The following is a 24737-nucleotide window of genomic DNA, read 5'->3' as shown; positions in this document are numbered from 1 at the left end:
ACGTGATCAGGAGTCAGAGCACCTAGACGTTACTTATAAGGAATCTGAAGTGGACTTCCTTGTCACTTGCAGATGGCGAGAAAGAAGCAAAGTAATGAAGAGCGTCTTCGAAAAAAAAAAAAAAAAAAAAAGGAAGCTGAACGTCGAAGATATGGGGGACTGAAGCTAAAAGCTGCGGAGTGTCCTTCCTTCGCTGCAGAATTGAAAGAAAAGTCCAGAATGAAATACCAAAGAAGACGGAAGAAAGGACAGGTTAAACTCAGCAAAGAAACGTCAGAAAGGGAAAAGCGAATGAAGAGAAAACAGTGGCGTCAAAACACAGCAAGAATGAGACAAAGGCGGAGAGTAGCAATTAATACGACTATTTCTTGTGATATTATCCCACCAGACAGTGCTTCGGATCGGAAAGATGTTCCACATTTCCCAGAAATTGTAGCAGAAATTATAAAGACAACAGAACAGGAGAAAAAGAAAGTAAGAAGAGAAAAAATCGCGAGTTGAGAGTAAAAGATGAAGTGATTAAATGTCTGAAGAGAAAGTTGGATAAATACAAGAAACGGCTGCAAAGATTGAAAACGAAATCTTCTAGGGAAATTAGCTCAAAGAATCATTTTTAACTCCAAGAAATAAAGTAGGAAAGCTCATAGCTTCAAGAAATAAAAGTGAAATAAGAAAAGGACTTCTCTTCAATAACTTCACCAATCAACTGTTAACACAATCAGTTGAGACAATGAAAGGTGGGGGTTCAGAGAGAAATAAAACGAATGTTACACTTAATAACCAGAGGAAAAATATTTAAAAAGCATCGGATGTTGTCCGCAGCTGGAATTCTGAAGAGAGGGCGCGTAAAAATGTTAAGAGGCAGAAAATACCAGAGTGCGCAAGACAGCTAATCTGAAGCTTTAACAGGATATCATCTCGTTTTACGAGCAAGACAATGTCAGTACAATATTCCCAGGAAAAAAGGATTATGTCAATTCTAAGTGTGGAAAGCATCAACGAAGAGTATTGGAAGATAACATGACCACCTTATATACGAAGTATTTGAGAGAACCTGGAAAGGAAATATATTAGCAATAGCACGTTTATCCGGTACCGGCCAAAATGGGTGACGAAAATGACTATCGGTGAAAGAGAGATGTGCAAATGTGTGAAGCATTCAAATATGAAAATGTTAATCAAAGCTCTCTATACATATGGCTGTTTAGATGTGTTAAAACCAGACTCGCTGTTAGAAATAATTTGCTGTGACTCGCAAGAGGAACAATGTTTATTAAAAGAATGTGAAAGATGCAACAAGAAAACAATCATTTTCAAGGAATTTGATGATCATGAAGCCGAATATTCAAAGTGGATCACAAAAATTGAAAATTATATAGATAGCAATGGATCGGTCAAATCGGTGAAAAAAGTTGTTAAAGAAAAAATAAATACCACAGTTTCAAAAATAGTAAATGAGTTAATAGAAACAGTAGATGAATTTTCGAAACATGTGGCTCGAGTAAGACACCAACAAAATAGTTTGAGATTGCAAAAAAGAGACCATAACTCAAAGAGAAGCAATAATTCACATGGATTTTAGTGAGAATTATGCATGTAAATATTCAGAAGAAATACAATCATTTTACTTTGGAGGATCAAGACTACAAGTGGCAATGCACACGGTGGTCGTTTATACCCGCGACAAAAGTGAGTCTAACATTAATATACGAAGTTTTTGTACTCTGTTCAGTAACCTTCTACATGGAGTACCTGCGATTTGGGCCCATCTCCAACCAGTGATGAAAAAACTGCCTCCGACTATAGATATAATCCATTTCTGGAGTGACAGCCCTGTTACTCAATATAGGAATGACTTGATGTTTAGTGTTTTGTGCAGTGATTTTTTTGAAATGTACCCAAACATACCTAAAGCCACCTGGAACTATCATGAAGCTGGTCATGGTAAAGGCGCACCAGATGGGATTGGAGGCACGTGCAAACGAGTCGCAGACAACCTAGTAGCACAGGGTAAGGATATTGCAAACTCAGCAGCTTTAGTCAAGTGTTTAAAACAGAGCATGCAAAGTGTAATCATTGAAGAGATATCATCGGATGATATTAAACAAATGCAGCGTAAATTATCCAGGAGAAAGGTAAAAAAATTTAAAGGAGCCATGTCTGTACATCAAGTGGTCACTGAAAAGGACACAAGTAACAGACGATTACTCAGAATGAGAATGCTGTCTTGTTTTGATTGTACAGACTATTGTTATCACTATGAATTAGGCCAGTACTCTAATTCTCAAATTCCAACCAAAGAGAAACTCAGAGTTGAAGACATTTATAGTAGTGATGATGATGCATCTTGTGCGAACGTTGCTACTTCGGGACGCATTAAAGAGGGAAAATTTATTCGCGTTAATATAAAGGGTAGGAAAAGATCATTTCAGTACATTGCACTGTGTAGAAGTGATGTGAAGGATGGTGAAGTGAATATTGAGTATCTTATTCAATCTGATAAAGACACGAGACTACGGAAGAGGAACCTCAATGGTATAACTTACAGTTGTAATGTTCATGAAGTTACTGATGTTCTTCCACAACCAGAAATTATTGTAAAAGGACAGCGTGAGTTCTATAAATTTTAAGTATAGAATAGTAAAAAAGCACTCTGTATAAGTTCTTTTAAATTTAATAATACATTTGTTTCTTTAGTATTGTAAAAGCTAATGATCGGTCTCTTACATTTATTATTGAATACGGACAAAAGTCATACTCATTTAGATAAGATCTTGTTTTATAGAAGTTATGTGAAAAATATATCAATTGCATTAAATTTATACTTTCCAACAAAGCAAGCTTGTATGATGAAACGGTATGTTTATTTTCAAACTTCTTGTCTTATAGCCGTCGAGTTTCAGATTAGAATTTGTGTCATAGGCTATATTCTTTAAGATAGCATGTTGCTGTTCCTAGTTTCGCACATAGAAATGTGAATTTAAATTAGATTGAACGACTGTGATGTTACATTTTCTAAAACATTCAATATATTATATACGTTTGTATGCATCTTGTAATTGAAACTAAGTATTATGTCATACATATCGCTTTATTATTTTATGTTCTCCCTATTCTTTATACAATAATATGATTTTAAACTTTTTTCACGCTCTGACTCCTTACTTTTTAACTATAGTTAAAGATTATCCTTGTATTAACGCTTAAGGTTATGTGAGTTTCTGGCTGCCAGTTATAAGCATAAAATTAAAACATTATGTCATTCTTCTGGCTTCGCTGTCATTCTCCTGATGCATGGATTTCCCTGTAAAAATGTAATTTTGCTGTAAAAATGGTGAAAATCTTAATAAATGAGTTGGCCAGGACCATGAACGGTTTAAATTTTTAGTGTGTATGATGAGTGCTAATTATGAGAATGATATTTTAATTATTTAAGTTTCACCGTTTTTAGTTTCTAAAAAGCCAATTTATTTGCAAATGACCCATATATATATATATATATATATATATATATATATATATATATATATATATATATATATATATATATATATTGGGTGTATCAGACCACCAGTCTTAAGCATTTTTCTCAGCTCGTAGTGCACGTAGACACTGGAAACAAAACAAACAAACAAACAAACAAAAAAAAGTCTGACCAAATGGTACATGAAGAATCAAATCGAGATACTTCCATATCCAGTGACGTAGCGGGAATACCTCCACGGGTGTCAACTCAGATTTTTTTTTTTAATGGAAACTGGTATCAATTTCCATTTCTTTAGTAGAAATACTGAAAAAGAAATAACTTTTACGGGAAAACACTTTTCTTTAAATTCTGCGGTTTGGGATCCACGTCTGTTATTTGTTGTTTAATTGCTACTATCAGTCCTCCCGGCACAGGCATTTTTCTATGTTCGTAGTGCACGTAGACACTTAAAAAAAAAACTGAATGACCTAATCGTATGTGAAGACTCAAATGGTGTTGCTTCTATATCCAGTGACATAGGGGGAATACCTCTACGGGGATCAACTAGAAAATTTCAAATGTAAAAGTTGTATCAATTTCGATCCCTTAGGGAAATACTATTGAAAAAGAAACACCTTTTGCAGGAAACGCTTTTCGTTAAATTCTACAGTTTGACAGTCTGCTATTTTTTGTGGAATTATTACTATCTGACAATACGTCCGAGGCATTTTCCTCGGCTCTTGGTGCACGGAGCCACTTTAAACATGAAATTGAATTTCTCGCGATAATTCTTCCGACTTCACTTAACACTATTAACATATCAAAAGCTACGATATTCGAAAACATTGTTTGAGTTCTCTCAAGCACACGAAAGAATAGGCAATAGGAGCCGAAATGAACAAACATTCAACAGTTTATCTTTCAACTACAATCAAAAAATATTCAACTGTTTTATATCAGAACTTTTTTCAGTTTTCCTTCCTCCTTCTACTTCGGCAGATGACATTCATTCATGTATTTTTCACTACTAATAACTATCATACAAAATTTTCTCCCTTTTCTCTTCTTTTTGCAGCTTCTTTCCCTCTTGACCCCCTCTTACCCTGTATCTTATTCTTATGTGCAGGTGTAGCTTTGGCGCACGACATTTTGAACTATTTACAGGTAAAATTCAATTCTTTGCATGAAAAGGCATGTTTATAAGGAACAAATATCTGCAGGTGACAGAATGAAATACAAAGTAATACGCTGTATTATAGGTTTACAAGTGTAGTGTTACTAGTCTAAAATGATTACAAGTGATTTACGCCGGATATAATAAGTGAGTGTATTTGAAAGATGGCACTATTTGATGTTATTTTCCACTAGCAACATATTTTTGCACAATGTACAAAACCTGTATTTTATGTGTACAAGTGCAATGTTACTAGAATGAAACCATGACAATTGCTATTGAAATTCGTACCATTGACAAAACCCATTCCTTTCCACTATCCTGGCTTGCTCTTTCGGGCGCACTCCCGTGCTAACGTACATGCCCACCAGCTTTATTGTGCCATGGCCCAAGTGGATAGAATTCGAGTTTTTAATAGCCACCTACCACAGGTTGGTTTGTGTTTTTGCACTGTAATATTTAATTTCTTCATCATATTTAATTACTAGCAGCCTGTGTTGAACGGATACAAAATCTTTGAAAACATGGTCTTCAATGCATCAGGAATCATAAAACTCTTAGTGGCGTAACAAGACGGGAGTGTGGTGTAAGGGAACTAGCCTCCCCCAATTTCAGGACGGGAGTTGACTGGTGTCCAATATTTTTTGTTTGCACAAATTAGTACCGAACTCAAGAGTGCTAAGCATTTTCCGAAAGTAAACCTGGCAAGATAAATATATGAATATTAGTTCACATTTTTAGGGGAAAGGAGGTAGCCCCAGACATTTTAAACACATTGAACTGCCTCTTGGTAAAAATATGTAAAATTGCCTCGAAATAAGCCTGAAATATGGAATGTGAACTTTATTAACAAACTGAAGATATCGACATAAATGCTAAAATAATGAAATAAATGACAATACAGACCGCTAAATTTCACATATTTCGAATATTGGCGATCACTAACGAACACGTAAGATGTTTGAAAAATATCATGTTCTACACCTGGAAGGAACAATAAGAAAACCTACCCACGAAGCTAACAATGGTAACATGTGTAATGGTATCTGTTGATTCAATTGAGGTGCAGTTTCATAAACCCAGACATCGCAGGATTCACACTACATCCAGCCTTCACTGAACGTTTCACCACGAACTATGCATTTAGTGGTGCTTTTCTGTTAATATTTTCTCGTTGTCCGTGTGGTGGTTCATTAGCTTCTTGTTACCTTTCTTTGCTACTTCCTTTGCTGAAGTCACTTTTTCTTTCAATTTGCCTCTTATATGGTATCGAACTCTACCCAGTTCTGGTGCGTGACACTAAACGTCTCTTGCGATTTTCCGGCAATGATGATAGCTGTTCACTAATGGAGGGCTCTTTACTAGTTGATGGACGAGAAGATTCTGATTTCTCGGGCATATGTGGAGAACATGGATTCTCTGCAGACGATAAACAAGAAGTATCCCCCTTTCCCTCAACCCCTACCGAAGTTGAACATTGTGGGTGTTGACAGGTAGGTCTAGTGTATCACCTTGCGACACGAAACAAGTTTGAGGACAGATAGTTGTGTCTGTCAATATCTGAGGGTTAAGTGAATATATTCCGGTGCACGCAAATCTATTGAGAGCAATATCCAGGCGACACACGTTTCAATATGCCTCTGAAACTAGTTTAAAGCCTAAATTAGTTTGAAATAAATAATTGCTTATTCTGAGATCGGTATTATGGTTGCAACGAAAGTAGCAATACCATGCGGCTAAGCTGTAATGCTTTTGCCTCTACCGAAGTCGATGGTGATAAGTAGCTTAAGATTAAAAGGTAAAATCTTCTATCGCACAACAGCCTAGGGTGGTGATTTAAAGGATATCTTTCTTACTCATCGTAGTTTCAGGAGATAGTATATTTGTATCTCTTTGCTTATTGCAGCCTCCGGAGTAGGTAGTTATAGAAATACTCCCTTGCCTATTACGGCTTCAGAAGTTGGATTTGAGGAAATCTCCATAATACAAAACGATCTCAGGAATAGCTTACGAAGGTTAGCGAGCAGTACTGAAACTTATTCTTCTGTCCACTTGAGGTCTTCTTTTATGGCTGTCCTCTGAAGGGGAAGTTTGTGAGGAGAGGTTTGGCCATCTTCGATTTCCTTCGGAACCAACTTCGCGTCTTTCTGGTATCCTCTTTCCACAGTCTGTTGGTGACTGTTTTGAATAGAAAACACGTGCTCGTTAATGAAGCATGCTTTATAGTAGTTGCTTACATCTGAGGTACGGAACCTTACAGCCCCCACACCAGGAAAAGAATCCACAAGATTATTTGAAACCTACAAATATTGCTATGGAAACATTTGTTATAAAGGTTCTATTTTCATGGCAAAATCGTTGTTATGTGCCAGCAAGTAGGAACATAAGCCCGTAAAACTTTGCAGAATTCTCTTTTGGTGGAATCTTGAATTCTGTATTTTTGGCTATTATTGCAGAGATTTTAATAGAATTGCCTGATACTAAATATCCGAGACCATTCAGCTCTGAGTAAAATAAATTTGTCTTAGGTGAAGCACAAATATTTCTTAATTTTTAAAATAAAATCCCGATAGCTATTGTTGAAAAATGTAGCCTCCCAGCGCGGTCATCGACAAAAGATCTTACTCGATAATCAATGTAAAATCATCCTAGTTGCAATTAAGAGTTTTATGACCCATCACGCATATGAGAATTTTGTAAGATTTTCTTGTGTGATTGACCTCGAAGGTCACGTATCAGCGGCTTTTCGGATGGAGCAAGATTTGGATGATAGCTCGAGGAGAGATCTAAGGTCGTTATGTATTTTTTGCCTTTCAAAGTGTTTAACAAATACTCAGTTGACTGGAATGGCACCCACAGGTATTTAACGTATGTTTTACACTGCTGTAAATTCAAAACAATTCTAAATGCGTTCGTATTTGGTTTCTTGACAATCTGTGGCGAGGCGAAGCTATTATCATCTGTGGGTCGTATAATTCTAGCATTCATGAGTTCTTGAATTTGTTTGTCTGCCTGATCTCGAACATGCATTGGAACAGGGAGATTTGTTCTGGAACACTGCCGATTTAGGGATTCTTATTATGTGATTGTAGCCCCTATAATGTCCAATGCCGTCCGGAGTGTATAAAACCTTTTTATATTTGTATAATAACTCGTGAATGGCCTGTTTCTGTGACTGGTCTAAATTAGGATATCAAAAACATTAATTTTGAATTTTTTTTTTATCTATACTTCAAAGAACTGTCAACCTCCTCTTTTTCTGTACAATTCAACATCAGAAGCAATTAATTTAAAAAATGCTAATTTTGGACCAATCATTTTATCTTCTAAATATTTCTTCATAGTGTCGTAAATTGCGGATTTTGATTCTTTTTTTTCTCTCTTCGCTACGTCAACATACTTAACTAAGTTCTTAAGCACTTCTAGTGATCTACCAGCTACTTCTGTATTCTCAACCCAACGTACGGCACAAAATTTCTTCGGAAACTTTGATGAACCAGTAAAGGAGAGATAATCTGCTCTTCTTGCGGGTACGTTCTTAAATACATTATATATAGCTCTTTAAAAAAATCTACGATATTCCACTCGGTAGATTTTATTGCAGTTTTGAAAGAATTATTCACATTGTGTATGCCAAATGTACCAAATTCTAGGATAACTGGACCCCCCATCTAACTCTTGACACAATTCTTCTTTAAGTTCCCGGAGAAACTTAACATTAACATTCGGTCCATCCATTGAGACGTGCAGAAGACGTCTTAAATCGAATGACTGAAGTTTTTCTTTGAACGCGACTAAAAGATCGGCTACTGTTGAGTGTCCTAAAAATGACGATCCAAAGTATTTGCTAACAACCTCCTCTTCCTTCTTACTCCAAAATCTGATCACAAAGTCCATTTGTTGAGCTTGGCTTATTTTATTTAGGTTTTCATCAAAAGAAATACAAAAACAATCACTATCAGATGCATCGCTTATTGTTTGTTTTAAGAAATACGGTGCTAAACCATAAACTAGACAATATGACATTTTTGATCTGCTGATTGCGATTTCCTTAGTTATGTCACTGTCAGGGAACATAATTGGAAACAAGTTTGAGATTTGGCCAGCTACAGAGAGGGACGAATGAACATAAACTGACTAAGCACCATAATATTTCTGCTTTCGTTGTTTGCTCCTTGGTAAGAAATTTTCGCATTCCACGGGTTGTTGTATCTATAGTTGGTCCAGAGCCTTATGTGTCGAGTCAGAGGGATTATCACTACACACACGGGTTTTCGTCTCAGTAGTGGGTTCAGAAACTGAAGCTTTGCATGTCGAATCAGGGGCATTATCACTACAAGCACGGGTTTTATTGACAGTTTCTGGAGTAGGTCCAGAAACTGAAGCCTTATTTGTCGAGACATGGAAATTGTCACTACAGACAGATGCAGCAACCACTTAATTTTTTCACACATGGATACCGGTTTGTGTTTGGAAAGCATGAACATGGCCGCTATACCGGGTGATTTAGCAGCACTTACTGCGGCCTTATGCTTTCTATCTTTCATGTGGCTAACAAGCGCTAGTTTCCCCATGTTGCTAAGAGAAGGACTTTTCCTACAGATTTTACTATAAAATGAGAACTTGTCCGATTTACAAGGCAGAAGCCACGAAGAGAAGTCACTATTTGTAAGCCACTGGGAATTAGAAGAACACAACCTATACTTGGAGCTAGCCATAATATTAGGTGCATTAATGAAGCTGCGGAAAAAGCAAAGTACCGTCGTATAAGAAAGCTGGATATACATAACTGTCGTATCAAATACGTATATTACTCATAGAAATTGAAATTTTATGTTTCTGTATGAACACTGGAGCGAAAACTTGAAGAGCGGAAACAGTTATTAATATCACATGTTTTCTACGGGAAAGTTTTCGGTGTTTAAAATTTTCGAATTCATACTTTTTTTTTAACATATTTATGTACGTATGCCCAAAGCTTTTCGCAATTTTTTTTTTTTTTTTTTTTAACGTGTAATCCATTATTGTGCGAATTTGCAGATCATATATAAACAAAATCACTCACCAGGGCGCAAACTTACTTGTTAATAGCAAATGTTAACATTAATAGCACTTACAATGCATTTACTACGCCCAACTAATAAACCAGATTTTAGGATAGTGTTACTAAAACTAATTTACCTGAACAAGAAATATTATTATTATTATTATTATTATTATTATTATTATTTCTGTTATATTACAACTCTCCCACTTGGTTCTTTGTTCTTCCTCAAAATGCGCTATAAAGACCAGTGTTGCCAACAGAGCAAAATGTTTTTCCATCATATCACAGAATTAAAACCACTAGAATCTCTCAGACAATTTGGGAAACCATCTGATGAACAATTATGCACACCTGTCGTGGCAGTAATGCACCTTAACATACTCTTTTTACATTATGTAGGTGCATTACTGGCCTGATTGGGAGTGTATGATTGCACAGATGATTTCCCAAACTTTTGCTTGGTTGCAGACTCGCCCTCATCTTCGATTGTATCCAGTGCATGTAGTGAGAGTGCGTCCAATTCAAAGTTGCAACTTTTACCTCAAAATTCCCTGACATTTTGCTCAAATTTTCAAAATTCTTTGATTTTTCCAAGACTTTTTCAGTAACTTCAAATTCCCTGGTTTTTCCAGCTTTTTCCAGTCGCGTAGCAGCCCTGTTTTCTAGACCAGGGAAGAATTCTGTAGTTGAACGTAGAACGGAGACCCCTACGTCACTGACAGTGAGAACGTAACTTCTATTTGCAGACTCCATATAAATAAAGTAAATAGTGGAAATTATCTATCAAAAAGGACGAATCGCAACACGATAATAATGAAAACTATGTCTTGTAGAACAGACACATAGCGTGTAACAAATCAGTAGCACAATTGGTTAGTGAGAAATTATGAAATCAATCAGTAAACGTGATTGAAAGCAGTTCGAGCTTAGTACGGAGAAGTTTATTTACTATTATAATTGTTTGTTTTGTTGTTTGTATGTAAAAAACAAACTACTACATGTGTTTAAAACTCATCACCATATCAAATTAAGAACAAATGCCACTCTAGCAACTGTATTAATATTCTTCATTTTTTGTTTATAAAGGTTTCGTACGTGTTGTCTGTGTGCTCATTGGTGCATAAAGAAAGCTTTCCAGTAAATTCTATTTCTTAAAAGCATTAATGTAGAGAATTTCATAATCAATTTTCACGTTACGTATCGTCTCGAAAACTATATGAATGTCTCGTATCATGGCATCACTACTTAATTAAATGCATTACAGAAACTTCCCATATATCTACTTGTTTCACAAAATACTTCCCTTTAATTTTTTCTGTAAATATCTCTTGAGGTGAAAGTTCTATAATGCATTTAATTAAGTAGTGATACTTCGAGAGAGGCAGGCGTGTCATTTTTGAAATGTGGCAGCATTTCCATAAGACGAGACGAGTCGATATTTTAAGCTGTCTCTTCTCGTTTTGTGGCAACTATTATATTAGGTAACTTTCTCTTAGGCAACCTTTAAATATCAGTAACCGTCGAAAACGTTTAATTAAATGAACAGGTAGTGAATACCTGACACACATCGCATTTCGAACACTTTGGGTGTAGTTATTCACTAACAGTAGGAATGATGCGACTGAGATGGAAACGGGAGCATTTTTTACTTTTATGAACGCCAGCAGCGAAAGATATGGAATTATAAGAACAAATTAACATATATTTGTAATCTACAAAATGATGTTCCTAGAAGCGTAAAGAAAAGAAATTATTTTCGAAAAACTAACAGTAATGCGCTCTGTAGAGTCTGCAGTAACCGATTCTGCTTAAGTCGAATGTATTACGGATGTTCACATCAAGAAATGCAAAGTGTTGTTTTCAAGACTCGTTTGGTTCAAGACTGGCATCATGGAACAACCATATGTTGCATTTTACTTACGAATTCTGTCACCTCCGATACTTTAGATGGTTTGGCGTTTGTCGATGAATATTTCGTAAGGCGTAGAAAACTGCTCCATTAAATAAAGAAAACTAAAATTTGTATCTTAATGGGAACTTGAACCTACGTCTGTGAAATTATGCCTTGAACTCCTACGTTTTTCTGTACATCTACCAACAGTTCCCGTAAGCGGTGAAATATTGGACAGTTGTTTTACCTTGTTGTGGGAAACCCATTTTATAACACGAATAATTTACTCTCGTTGCTGTCAATACTTTAAATGTCAAATGTGTTCATACACAATGAAGTTTCCTAACTAGTAAATAATGTTTTCGTGCTTTGTTAATTCTTTCTTTTCTATGTTTATTTCCGTTCTTTTCCAAATACATTTTTTATTTTTTTTTAATTTGCCATTTCCAAATACATTTGTTTTTTTGAATTTACGGTATGACTTAAGAACATCAAATGTTCATCATAACAGAAGCAGAATCTAGTGAAATTAACGGTACATTTGCAAGGGGTGATGTATTGTGATTCGGACGACAATAGTATGGGAAACTTATGACAGTATCATACGTCCAGTATTACCAAAGGGGATTTCCCCCTCATCCCCCTTATAATTCGCACACTGTCCACAGATATATATACACGAAGCATAGAGAACATTTTTTACAAAACGACTGTGGTAATAATAATATAACTCATCATATCAATATATTTACGGAATAGGTTACATTTTGTTGCTAGTTACCATGGAGCATTGAAAGGTTTTACAACTGATTTGAACTGATTGTTTCATGCAACATATGGTGAATTAATATTTTACTTGTAGTTACAAATGGCTACTTTATTGGTTAATGCAAAAAACAAAAGTTGACTCGAGCGGGAATCGAACCCACGACCCTTTGCACGTAAGTTGTTGATGCTCATCACTCTGCCACGTTGTCACTTGACAAATTTACGCGTCGTACGGTATAGGCGTCGAGTCGGAAACTTTAAGACGATTTTTCTCCGCTATTGAGCTTTCCCAGTTTGTAATAGTAATACTTTAAATGTGCACTACTACCTCGAGAAGGATAGCCCCGAAGTTCATTTACCAAAGTCTGCTTTCCCCTTGTGAAACAATTATTACTCGATTGACACTGAGGGTAGATATACATCGCTCAAGGGTAGATATAAACGTGAGTTCAGCAAACATTTCTGTGGTGTTCTATTCAGTACTACTATTAGCCAATCCACACAGAGACTGATATTTTTCATATATACATAATATTTTTGTTTTTGCTTTATTAAGTTGCGCACCAGAGTGATTTCACCGCTAGACTGTTTCGGGTCTATCAGGTGCTTCGGACCTGGAAAATCGGTGTAAAGTCCCAAATTCTGTAATGCACTGACTGTTCTTAAGCTTGTTTAGTGTCAGGAAAGTACTGAATTTTCTGTTCATGGATCATATGTGTAATACTGTTCATCTGAGCGTTTGGTTTCCAAGGCTCTGGAATGTATAACCACCATTACGGTTTACACAGTCCTGATGGTTTCTGAATTTTTAACAAGAATTCTACATGTCACTACGGAACTTTCCCTTTTTTAAAAAAAAGTAAAAGAAAAGAAAAACTATGAAATACATTTAAGTCAATCACAACGAACATAACTGGTTAGCTTTCCTGCTTCTATTGGGAAATCCGGGATTCAGTCTCGCATTCGACTATTCCGACAAAAGTTCTTAATTCCATCTGTGAATGTAGAGATAGTGCGTGTACTGTGATTCTTGGCTGATTTCATTTCTTATGTTTTAAATTGTTGTTGTTACTAATTACCAGCAATGACGGATTTGCGGAAGGGGTTAGGGTGGGGGTTTCTTTCGGACTGAAGCCTTTTCTCCGAAATTACGGAATTTCTAAAACAAACGAAAGTTTAGTTATATCTTTACTCATAAACTTCAAGCTCCCCTCAAATGAAAATCAAGCATTTTTTTAAAAAAAACTAACCATTAATAAGAAAAAAACCCTCCCAAAATACTTTTCTAAATCTGTACTGATTATTTGTATAAAATGGTATTCAAGGTTGAATCCGGAAAATTATTGCTACATCATTACACAGCTACAGTATAACAGAAATGTGGAAGTATGCTCTGACTGATATATTGAAAAACATAAGTTTAACTATGTGCTAGAAACTAGAGTACTAAGCTCTAAGAAACGAAACACGAATAACTAAAAATGAAATCACCTAAAGAAGAAAAAATGTCGATAACTCAGAACTTAAATAAAGTTATATAGCCTCTAAAAGTGCTCTCAAATATTACGTACTTAATGTTTAATTCATAAAACATGTGCGCCATCCGTCATGATGGTGAATTCTATAGGGAAATATGTTATTTAGGTCATGAAATCTTGATTAACTATAAAGTATACTATAAGAAAGCTATTTACATAGAAAAATCATGAAAATAAAAAAAGCCAAAATTTCCGTTTTTTTCCTAAAAAGCCGGCTTTTTAGGTAAAAAAAAAACATCAATTCAAAAAAGGCGGCTATTTTGCATCTCTAATCCCAAACAATGTTTCTTAAACACTAAGGTACGACGACGTTTATCAACATACTTTTTTCACAAAAATTACTCATGTTTGGCAGAGGCATACCTAAAAAAAAATTGGGACTAGCTTGCGGCACGAAATATATATATAAAATACGCAAATTTCGCTTAGTCATAAAATCTAAAAAAGATTTAAGTTTCGGAGAGGAAATCGGACCCTTTTATAAATACGCCCCTATTATCTGGGAACAAACAGACGCGCACACAAAAGAATTTTCGTCTTAAATGTTCATGGTGATTTTCTCGTTGTAATAGTTAACGATTTAAAAACCTTATGTTACGAAGATAAGAAAGCAGGATTCCTCCGCTACCTGTTGGAAACAGGATTTTCCCTAATCATCCTCTGCATGAAACACTCGTTTTCATACTGTGCTGTACATATATTTGCATTTTCTTGTATTATGATTACCTTCCATAATTGAAATAACAGAACAGAGGCTGGATTTTACTTATTTTCACTTTAAATTAATTTATTTCGGAATTTGATTTAAATCAACGATTTTTACTAAAAAATTCAAGTGATTTAAATCAATCAACCCTAATTTGAACTGTCGATCGTGGAAACGCTCAACGAATAACGTCAACCAACTACTGTACGAAAAGTAACATCATTCACCCACTTGGTAGACATATACAGGGTGTTTCAAATAGCACCGACAACGTTCGGGAGGTGATTCCCGACACCAAGATAAGACGAAAAGTATAGACCAATCTGGGTGCACAAATGCTTCCTTTCGGAGTTACAGACTGCCGAAAACATGAGAAAATGTACTTTAAAGGTTTATAGCTCCAATACTATGGAAACTACCGGAGTCGGATCAAGACTTTATTTAGGAACTAGTATGTGCTCTATCCAACTATTCATATTGCAGAATCCTGTGGTACTTCCGCAACAATTTTTATAGACGTAGTTCGTGAGTACAAGTTATATGCTCGTAGCTAAACTGCCTCTATAAAAATTGTTGCGTGAGGACCTTAGGATTCTGAAATATGTATTTTTGGATAAGGCATATATTAGTTCTTAAGTGAAGTCTTCAACCGACTACGGTAAGTCCCATAGTTTTGGAGCTATGGACCTTTAAACTTCATTTATTTGTGTGTTTGGCAGCCTATAACTCTGAAAGGAAACATCTGTGCACCCAGGTTGGTCTATACTTTTCGCCTTATCTTGGTGTCAGGAATCACTTCCCAAACCTTGTTGGTGTTGTTTTGAAACACCCTGTATAGAGAAATCACCGACACAAAATGCTTGATCGCTTCGCATATTTTGTGTCTTATTTCTATTTAGTCGTTCATTTACGTGTAAAATGGTTAATACCTATGATTATTAGAGATATGCTATATGTATATTAACTGACATTATGAGCAATTTACGTTATTTTTCTAATAAAGCTTAAAATTGCCTTCTCTCTGTAAATTTCGCTACGCATTTGCCGTTTACGAAAATGGAACAGAATTTGGCGATGAAACTTTCGGAGATTTCTCTTTTTAATTATAACTTACTTTTTTCTTACTTTTTATTGATTTTTTTTTTAAATATGTGTTTTCTTCTCCATATTTCCCAAGGAAACATGTGACATTTTTGATCATAGGAATGAAAGTTATTCTCATTTATGTGATTTCTAAAGACATGCGATAGAAATTCTGGATAGAAGTGTACAAATCTCCTGCCATAATGGTTGATTGGTCGGAATCCAAACACATCAAATGGCTGTACAAATCGTGCGCAGTTCTTTGGTACATTTTCAACCATTACGTCTTTGCCATCCGTCATTCAACTTGCAATGGACAATTGTCTTTGAATGGATCGCAATGATCAAGCAGTAGCAAGTTCAAACAATCAGGTTCGCCATTTCTTCATAAAACAGAAGAACAACAATGATCATTTTTTATCTCTAACCTATGATTATTGTGAACAGTATAATGATTAATCTTAAACAAACCAGTTAGTTATTGCAGAACAGTTTTTACCTCCCATAGATATCAATTTGTATGTTAATATTCGTTGCTAATGTTGTAGTTATCGCATTTAAATGCACATATACTGATATTTTCATATAAGCTTCCAAGCTGAATCTCTCGAACAGTTCTCAACCGCACAGGAATTTTATTAGCTTGTTGTAATCAGCTTGAACTCGTCCTTCAAATGGCTTACTTAGTTTCTGTACAGGCGAATGCTTTCTACCGAACTTCCCTTGTAAAAGTTACTAAGCTTAAATCCTTGCGTATAGCACTTAAGCCCATATTATCATACTGCTTTAATTTCCATTTTAACCATGCAAGAACATTATTCGGAATAAATTCAAGAGTTTGCAAAATATTTGCGTTCACAAGACGACCACTACTACTACTACTACTACTACTACTACTACTACTACTACTACTACTACTACTACTACTACTAATAATAATAATAATAATAATGAAACTGCTTGTCTACTTTTCTCAAACCAGTAAGTCGAGTACACATACAATATAGGTAAACGCGTTGGTTAGTTGATTTAGAATTTAGCGTCCTGTTCAGCACCAAGGCGTAGACGTAGACCTACAGCTTAACGTAGGAGGATAACTACGTGAGCTTACACACGGAATCGAACAGTAGTCTTCGTGCAGGCTAACGTCTTCGTACGTTAACCATATGGACACGACAGAGTATACATGTAAATTTTCAATTACTGAACTGCCTCCGTAATGAACCTCGGGGCACATGCACGCCACTTGCTTACACAAGGGTTAGAGCCACTTTTAGAACAAATATAGATGAGAAAAGACTTCTTTATTGAACATAAAGGAAGCTGCCTTCCTCAGTAGAAAATAAAAACATTTTCGAATGCAAGAATTAAAATCTTTACTCCGCCACTCACGTATGCAGCGTTCATAGCACAAAGGAATTAAAGGAAGTTGTAAGAAAAAGAAACAAAGTTTGTACTCTACGCTTAAGTACATGGAAAACTTAATATTGTTTTTCGTATTGCAAGAGTTGTTTACAATATCTGGAATTGAATTTCTAAGCTCTCATAAGACCTTCGGATAGAGATCTTAAAGATCAAATATGATCAAAATGACCAGAAAGCAAGCTTGTTTGTTTTGTGTATTTGTTAATAATCAAGTGATAAGGAAAACACTAATTTTGACAGAGGAAAAGAATAACATTATAGAATGTATGTAACAATTATAAAATAAGTTTAAGTGTTAATTGGCAACATTACCGTACAACCATGTAACTTCACCGCTAGGCCAGGTAAACGTTAGTTGGTACGTTACGAGGATATTTACAAAGCAATACTACTATCTTATTTACTTCAGTGTTCCTGGCCATGAGACACAACAGCAGGACATAGATGATCAACTTCAGAAAATTTAGTATGTACGTTTTTATCCACCTTTTCTTTCCCGCCCTTTTTATCCAGTGGCAATGATATTCTCACTTAACAAAGCACTCGCTGCTCTTTAACCAGAGGTAGTCATGTAAGATTGTAAACGATGCTTTCGAAAATACCTGACTCTAACACTGAAAGGAAACAAATCGGGAGGGAACAAATGTCAAGCAGCTCCTTTACCAAATAACGGTTAAACAACGCAATTTCTGGTGCGTCAAATGAAAACGATTACGTAAAGGGGATATTGAACCAGATCTCAAAACATGTTCAGGTCACTGTATTCAACTTGGGTTTAAAAAAAAGAAAAGCCTGCAGTATAAGAAGAAAAAAGAAAACCGTGAAGATTTCAAATAAGTCACAAAATCTCGTTCAAAAATATTACGTAATAACATCCATTACAAAAATATCCATAGTTTGAGAAAAAAAATGATTAATTTTGTAATAGTTTCCAATTTTCTTTAACGATTATCAACTGAAAGTAAATTTCTGGAAACTATAACTGATTAAATTAAGAATTAATGAAATTTGTAATTAATTTAATCGTTAATTGTTTTAACGGATTAATTACAAGCCTAAGTATTACATATTTGATCATCAAGAGTACGATGAAATTAGTCTGGCTATCCACTGAGTATTGATCCAATGCACATGCTGATGTGCAACTTTATCACCTATTTTCGTAAATTCATAAGCACTTCTGGAGTAAACCTCTTTGCGACAACTAAACTACATTACAGTGAAAATAGACGCTAAAATACGAGTAACCATATTCCAAACTGCTTTCATTTGTGTGACTGATAAGCTATCCTCACTTGATGCAGGACAGGCAACTACAATAAAATGGAAACTACTGGGAACAAGAAGAAAGAAAAGAAAAAAAAAAGCTGGAATTATCGGTGCATCGAAAATGATATTATCATTGGATCGTTTTGTGGATGATTCACCAATATGATATTTCACTCCACAAGTAAAAGCAAAACGTAATGCACACAACTACAGAACATAAGTTTGTTACACATCGATAATGAAAAACACAGATAAGTTTCTAAGTTTGAAAGTTACCAGTTAAAAAACAAACACACAATCAGATTTGAAATCTTATGGAAATTTTCATTTCAAATGTTTAGGAAACTAAAATTTCCTCAACTATTCCCGGTCTCTTCAAACTCCTTCACTCTTTCCGACTTTTCACGTTTCTCGCCACCCTGTATTATTATTATTAATATTATTATTATTTAAACTGTGATTAATGCAAAGATTTTAGATATAATTCTATGATCAATAAAGTAACATACGTACTTTCTTATGGTCAATTTGGCTTTCATGTTTGGGCACTGTTTCTCTATGTTCCCATCCAACTGCCGATTTATCTTGCCTGTCGGCCTGTACGCCGAACTTTCCTCCAAATCCAACCACATAATCTAAAAACAAAAATCAGTGTCTAATTTAAAGAAGTTATTTCACGTTCTTTACGAGTAGAAAAAAAAAATATCTTAAATACAGGAAAACAATAATCCTATAAATGTTAAGTTATTCTAACTTCTAATAGTTTTTAGCATGCCAAAGAATAACTAAACTCCTGTGAATACATCTCTGACTGGTAAACCTATACATTTCATAGTATAACCAGAAATGTTATTTGGACAATATTACTTACCGTGCAAAGTCCGAGAGAGGGTAACACTGATGCGTACCGAGGTGATTGTCAGTAACATCTCTTGGAAGAACATACACCAAGTAGCAGCCAGATCTGTTTAGTGCTTTGTGTTTGGCGTGCGGTTAAATTGGGTAAATCGAGTGAGTTTCACAAACATGGATGAAAGAGAATTTCGTGTGGTGATCAAACATTATTTTATTAAAGGTACTTCACCTCAGAAGACGAAGAAGCACCTAGATAAACATTATGGTGAATCTGCACCTTCGATTAGAACAGTGTATAAGTGGTTTCAAAATTTTCGGAGTGGCCATATGAGCACAAGTGACTGTGAACGTTCTCGACTCCCTATCGAGATCACTACACCAAAAATCATTGAGAAAATCCATGATATGGTCATGGATGATAGACGAGTGAAGGTGCGTGAGATTGCTAGTGCTGTGGGCATCTCTAGTGAAAGGGTACATAATATTTTGCATCAACACTTGGACATGAAAAGGTATCCGCACGATGGGTGCCGCGATTGCTCACAGTGGATCAAAAACGAAATCGTGTGAGGTGTTCCCAGGACGGTTTGCGGCTGTTTCAACGGAATTCACAGGACTTTAAGTGTCGTTTCGTCGATGTGGACGAAACGTGGATATACCACTACACACCTGAAACCAAGGCACAGTCCAAACAATGGGTTGCCAGCGCGGAATGTGCACCAAAGAAGGCGAAGACCGTTCCTTCAGCCGGGAAAGTGATGGCGGCTGTCTTTTGGGATTCTCAAGGCATAATCCTCATCGACTATTTAGAAAAGGGGAAAACTATTACAGGTGAATATTATTTATCGTTATTGGACGGTTTAAAAACTGAGCTGGAAGAAAAACTTCCACGATTGGCCCACAAAAAATTTCTTTTCCATCACGACAATTCCCCAGTGCACTCATGTCATTGTAGCCGCAAAATTGATGGAATTAAAATTCCAACTCCTTCCGCATTCCCCTTATTCGCCATATTTGGCCCCCTTGGACTACTTGTTTCCCGATCTGAAGAAATGGTTGGCGGGACGCAGATTTTCGTCAAACGAGGAGGTGGTTGCAGCAACTAGTGCCTATTTTGCAGAGATGGACCAATCGTATTATTTAGAGGGGATCAACAAACTGGAGCAGCGTTGGACGAACTGTATCAACCTGAAAGGAGACTACGTTGAAAAATAAAAATGTTATCGCTGAAAATGCAGTAGTTTTCAATTTTGCACAGACTTATCAAATCGCCCTCGTAAAAACAATAGTAGACTGACTATCATTATACAAGGTGCGTCTGGGAAGTTCGGTGAACGGTCTCACAAAATAAAGGAACAAGAGCTAAGAGCAGAATACTTTCACTACTTTTAAAGTAATTATTATTACATTCAACACACTTCTGGCATCGACTGCAAAGCTGTTGGAAACTGTCAGCAAACGCTTCTTGTACCGGTAATTCGAAGTACCGTAGTCACGCGTTGCTGAATCCGCAATGTTTATGAAGCATAAGCCTTTCAGGATTAAGTTTAGGCGGGGAAAGTAAAAGAAGTCTGCTGACGCCAAATCTGGAGAATAAGGAGAGTGTTGAAGAAAAGTCACCTTACGTTGAGCAAGAAAGTTGATCGCGGATCACAGTGTGCGGACGGGCGTTGTCGTGTATGAAATTCCACTGTTCACTCCAGTACAGTTCTGGCCGAACCCGCCGGATGCGTTGCTGCAACCGTTTAAAACTTCCTCGTAAACTTCTGCGCTGATCCTCGGGTAGAAATTAATGATGGATCAAGGCCTTGCAGTCGAAAAAGGCAATTAACATCGTGTTAATTCTGTACTTTGTTAGCCGCCATTTTGTGGGAGGTGGGGAAGCCGATGAACACCATGCCATTGACTGTCGCTTGGTCTCCGGATCGTATTGGTAGCACCAGATTTCATCTCCGGTAATGGTTTCCAAAAGTTGCGGATTGCAGTCAGACATGTCTAAAATCTCCAGACGTTTCAATCCGAGTTTGTTTCAGCTCGTCAGTCAGCGCGTGCGATAAAAACCGGGCACAAATCTTCCGCTATTTCAAATGTTCATGAACAATAGTGCTCACACGGTCTTTACGTATTTTCAACTCTTCTGCTTTCATTCATAAAGACAGCCCTCTCCAAGCAGCCGTCGCACTCATTCGATGTTATCTGCGATTGTGTTTGTTGACGGTCCACCCGAACGTGGCGGATCCTCGACAGCTTCCTTTCCGACTCTAAAGCATTCAAACCTATCTCACACACACTTTTTACTCACTGCTCCAACACCGTACATTTGTTCTAGAACTCCATGAGTCTGTCGCAGTTTTCCCTAATTTGAAGGAAAACTTCAGGTTAACGTGTTGCTCTATTTCTCAATGACACGAGTTTCCCAACTGACTGCGTTACCTTGGTCGCAGGTGCACCACTGCTTCACTTCAGTGACCGGAAGCTTCTTGTTTATATGTCTCTCAATGCGTATGCCTCTTCCTAACCAGCGCAGTTTTTAACATATGGAACCATTCACCGAACTTTTCAGACGCACCTTGTACAGGGTTTTCATAAAGTCTGGACGGATTTAATTTGCTTATAATTTTCATAAAAATGCTCATAATGAAATCAAATAAAGTGCAAACGGTAGCGGAAGGATTAAATTTTTAGTTGGCAACACTGTTACCGTATCAAAGATAGCGTCGGTGAAAGAGAAAGCGCAATGTGTTCTGTGGTACGAAGAGCTAAAATCACCAATTCTGGTGTGTCGAAAGTTCACCAAAGAGTTCAAAAAGCCGGCACCGACTGAGAGTGCAATCTGAAAGTTGCATGCTAAGTTCTTGGAGACAGGAAGCGTCCTGGACCGTCCTCGAAGTGGGAGGCCGCCAACATCGCCTGCAACAGTGAGCAGGGTAAGGGAAAGCATCATCAACAGCTCACAGAAGTCGATTCCTAGTGGCGCCCAGTTGGAGGTGTGGCGGTGAATGAACTGAGCTGGTGCAGATTACAGGTAAAAGTTTAATCCTTCCGCTATCGTTTGCACATTATTTAATTTCAATATGAGCATTTTTATGTAAATTATAAGCGAATTAAATCCGTCCATACTTTATGAAAACCCTGTATATACCCACGCAGTATTTTTATACGAACACCGGAATAAATGTGAAAATCTCGAGAAGCTATAAAGAGACGACCAGTATTTATTTTATTTTATTTCTTATCTGTTATCATTCTTTTTACAAAAAGACAGGTACGCACGTCTTTCAAATATTAAATATATCCCTGAACTCGATGGTTTTTAAGAAAAATGTGGTTTCTTTTGTACACGCCTATATCGTCGTGGCGCGTAAAGAAGACGTAAACGGATTTATGGTTTCCACTCAAAGATGGAACCGAGGTGGGACAGTGGAACGAAGTGAACCCTCATCCCATTCCGACACGTTACGAGCAGCATCATAGTCATGAAACTTTTGAATATCGTAAACGATTCGTGGGGCGCTAGGATCGTAATGAATGGCTAGCTCGCTTGAGGCGCGAACCGACCATATTTATATATATACCCCTCTACAAGACAGTACAAGTCGTCACCCGGAGCCAGTGGCCTGAAAGGTCTCTTACATACTGCTGAACCTGCGGATTTCGGGAGTATTTGAAACGCTTTAAGTAGTGAGCAGTATCTAGGCCAGTGGCTCCTGAGACGACCTGCACGTTGATTACTGTCGTCTGCGACGGAGTGTAAGCGACAATGTCTGGCTTCCTAAGTCCCTATGAGGTTTAACATCGAAATAGCTCACGCCCTTTCCTCGTAATTGGACTATGTTTACAAAACACTTGATATTAAAGATCAAAAAACACCTCAATTGAACGTAAAACGAGACGAACACCTAGGCTCCTTCTATACACGTGTCATCAACCTACGTGATGAAAAAGACACTAAAATCTATGATTCAAAACAAATACGTGCCGATGGTACACCGCCCTATATCGTCAAGAGCTGTTAATGTAATGACAAATGTCCGCAACATTTTAAATTCAACCTTTCCATTAACATATGTACGTTTCTTAATAGGAAGAATTTTTGGTTTGCTCAATTCTCAGAGCACGCAATACACATGATATCCAGAATCATAGGCTCATTGCTGCCTTTTCAGCTTTTGCTTAAGTTTATGAACAACTAATATATATCCACACACTTTTAGCAGACCTTTTCATAATTCTTTATACCTTGTCGTTAAATTATAACGTCGTTAAACCATTGTTCTTTTAATATTAAATGAATTTATAGCGAAGAAAGTCGGCGGAGGAGGGAAGTAGATGTTGTTTATACTGATTTTAGAAAAGTGTTTGACACAGTTTACATGAGCTTAGAAAGCTTGCAAGGACATGGGTTTAGAAGTAAATGCAGAGAAAAATAAATACATCGAAGTTCGTCGGGATCGTAATACGGCAAATTATGGATGCGTTAAAATGTCAAATAATACTTTTGATAAAGTGGACACTTTCAAATATCTAGGATCAATATTAAAAGATGAAAACTACACGGGGTAGACAAAAGAATCTGAAAACACTTCATACACAACACGCAAGTTTGGCCCTCCACTGTACAACACGTGTTGCGGTTGCCGATCGTTTTTTGTTTTCAATGTGTCATGTAGACCTTCCTCTTCCGTCAGCAGTAACCAGTTCACCTGTGAGTGTCGTGGTTGGAAAGTGGTACGGTAAAATGGGGGACCTGAAAGACTTCCAAAGAGGCATGATCGTTGGTGCCCGTCTGGTTGGAGCTTCAGTGGCAACAGTGGCGAACATTGTGTGAGTATCGAAAAGCACTGTGTCCAATATCACGAGGGCATACACAATTCATGGGCAAACGACGTCTGCAAAGCACAACAGTGGTCGAAAGACAATCCTGTCATATAGGGACCGGAGGGCATTAAAACGTATTGTAGCAGCGAAAAAGAAAACCACTGCAATGAAAATTACGTCTGAACTCAATCCCGGCATACAGAACCCGGTTTCATTGAAAACAGTGCGATGGGAACGTTATATAATGAAAATTCATGGCAGGGCCGCTATCGCCGAACCCAACGTCACAGCAGTAAATGCCAACAGGCGTATCCAGTGGTGCAAGGACCGCAAGGCGTGGACTCATGAGCAGTGGAAACACGTAATGTTGTCCGATAAATCGACCATCACCTTGTTTCCAACAACCGATCCTGTTTACGTATGGAGAACACCGTCGCAGGCCTACGATACAGACTGTCTGCTCCCAATTGTAAAGCATGGGGATGGTTCTGTTACAGTATGGGTAGTGATATCGTGGTTTGCTGCATGTCCCATCATAGCCCTGCATGGAATGATGAATGCTAAGGCGTATGAGACCATTTTGGGGGACCAGGTTCTACCCATGTCCCAAATATTGTTTTCTTATGGTGATGGCATCTACCAAGATGATTTGGCACCCTGTCACGCTGCGAAAACGGTGAAATCATGGTTTGAGGAG

The 24737-nt window shown here is 37.0% G+C and overlaps 1 protein-coding gene across 3 annotated transcripts in view; it reads right to left on the bottom strand.

Moving 5' to 3' along the window:
* The window catches only part of Cortactin (cortactin), a 773732-nt gene that overhangs the window by 189012 nt on the left and 559983 nt on the right, over positions 1-24737 (bottom strand). For all 3 annotated transcript variants that reach the window (XM_081752063.1, XM_081752064.1, XM_081752065.1), the window contains one exon: positions 18881-19002. In XM_081752063.1, the coding sequence (XP_081608189.1) occupies positions 18881-19002 (122 nt within the window). The remainder of the gene's footprint in view (positions 1-18880; positions 19003-24737) is intronic.

This window comes from Thermobia domestica, chromosome 3 (genome assembly GCF_964235325.1).
Source record: "Thermobia domestica chromosome 3, izTheDome1.hap1.1, whole genome shotgun sequence".
In the NCBI taxonomy this organism is placed as follows: Eukaryota; Metazoa; Arthropoda; class Insecta; order Zygentoma; family Lepismatidae; genus Thermobia; species Thermobia domestica.
This window is presented reverse-complemented; position numbering and strand designations above follow the sequence as displayed.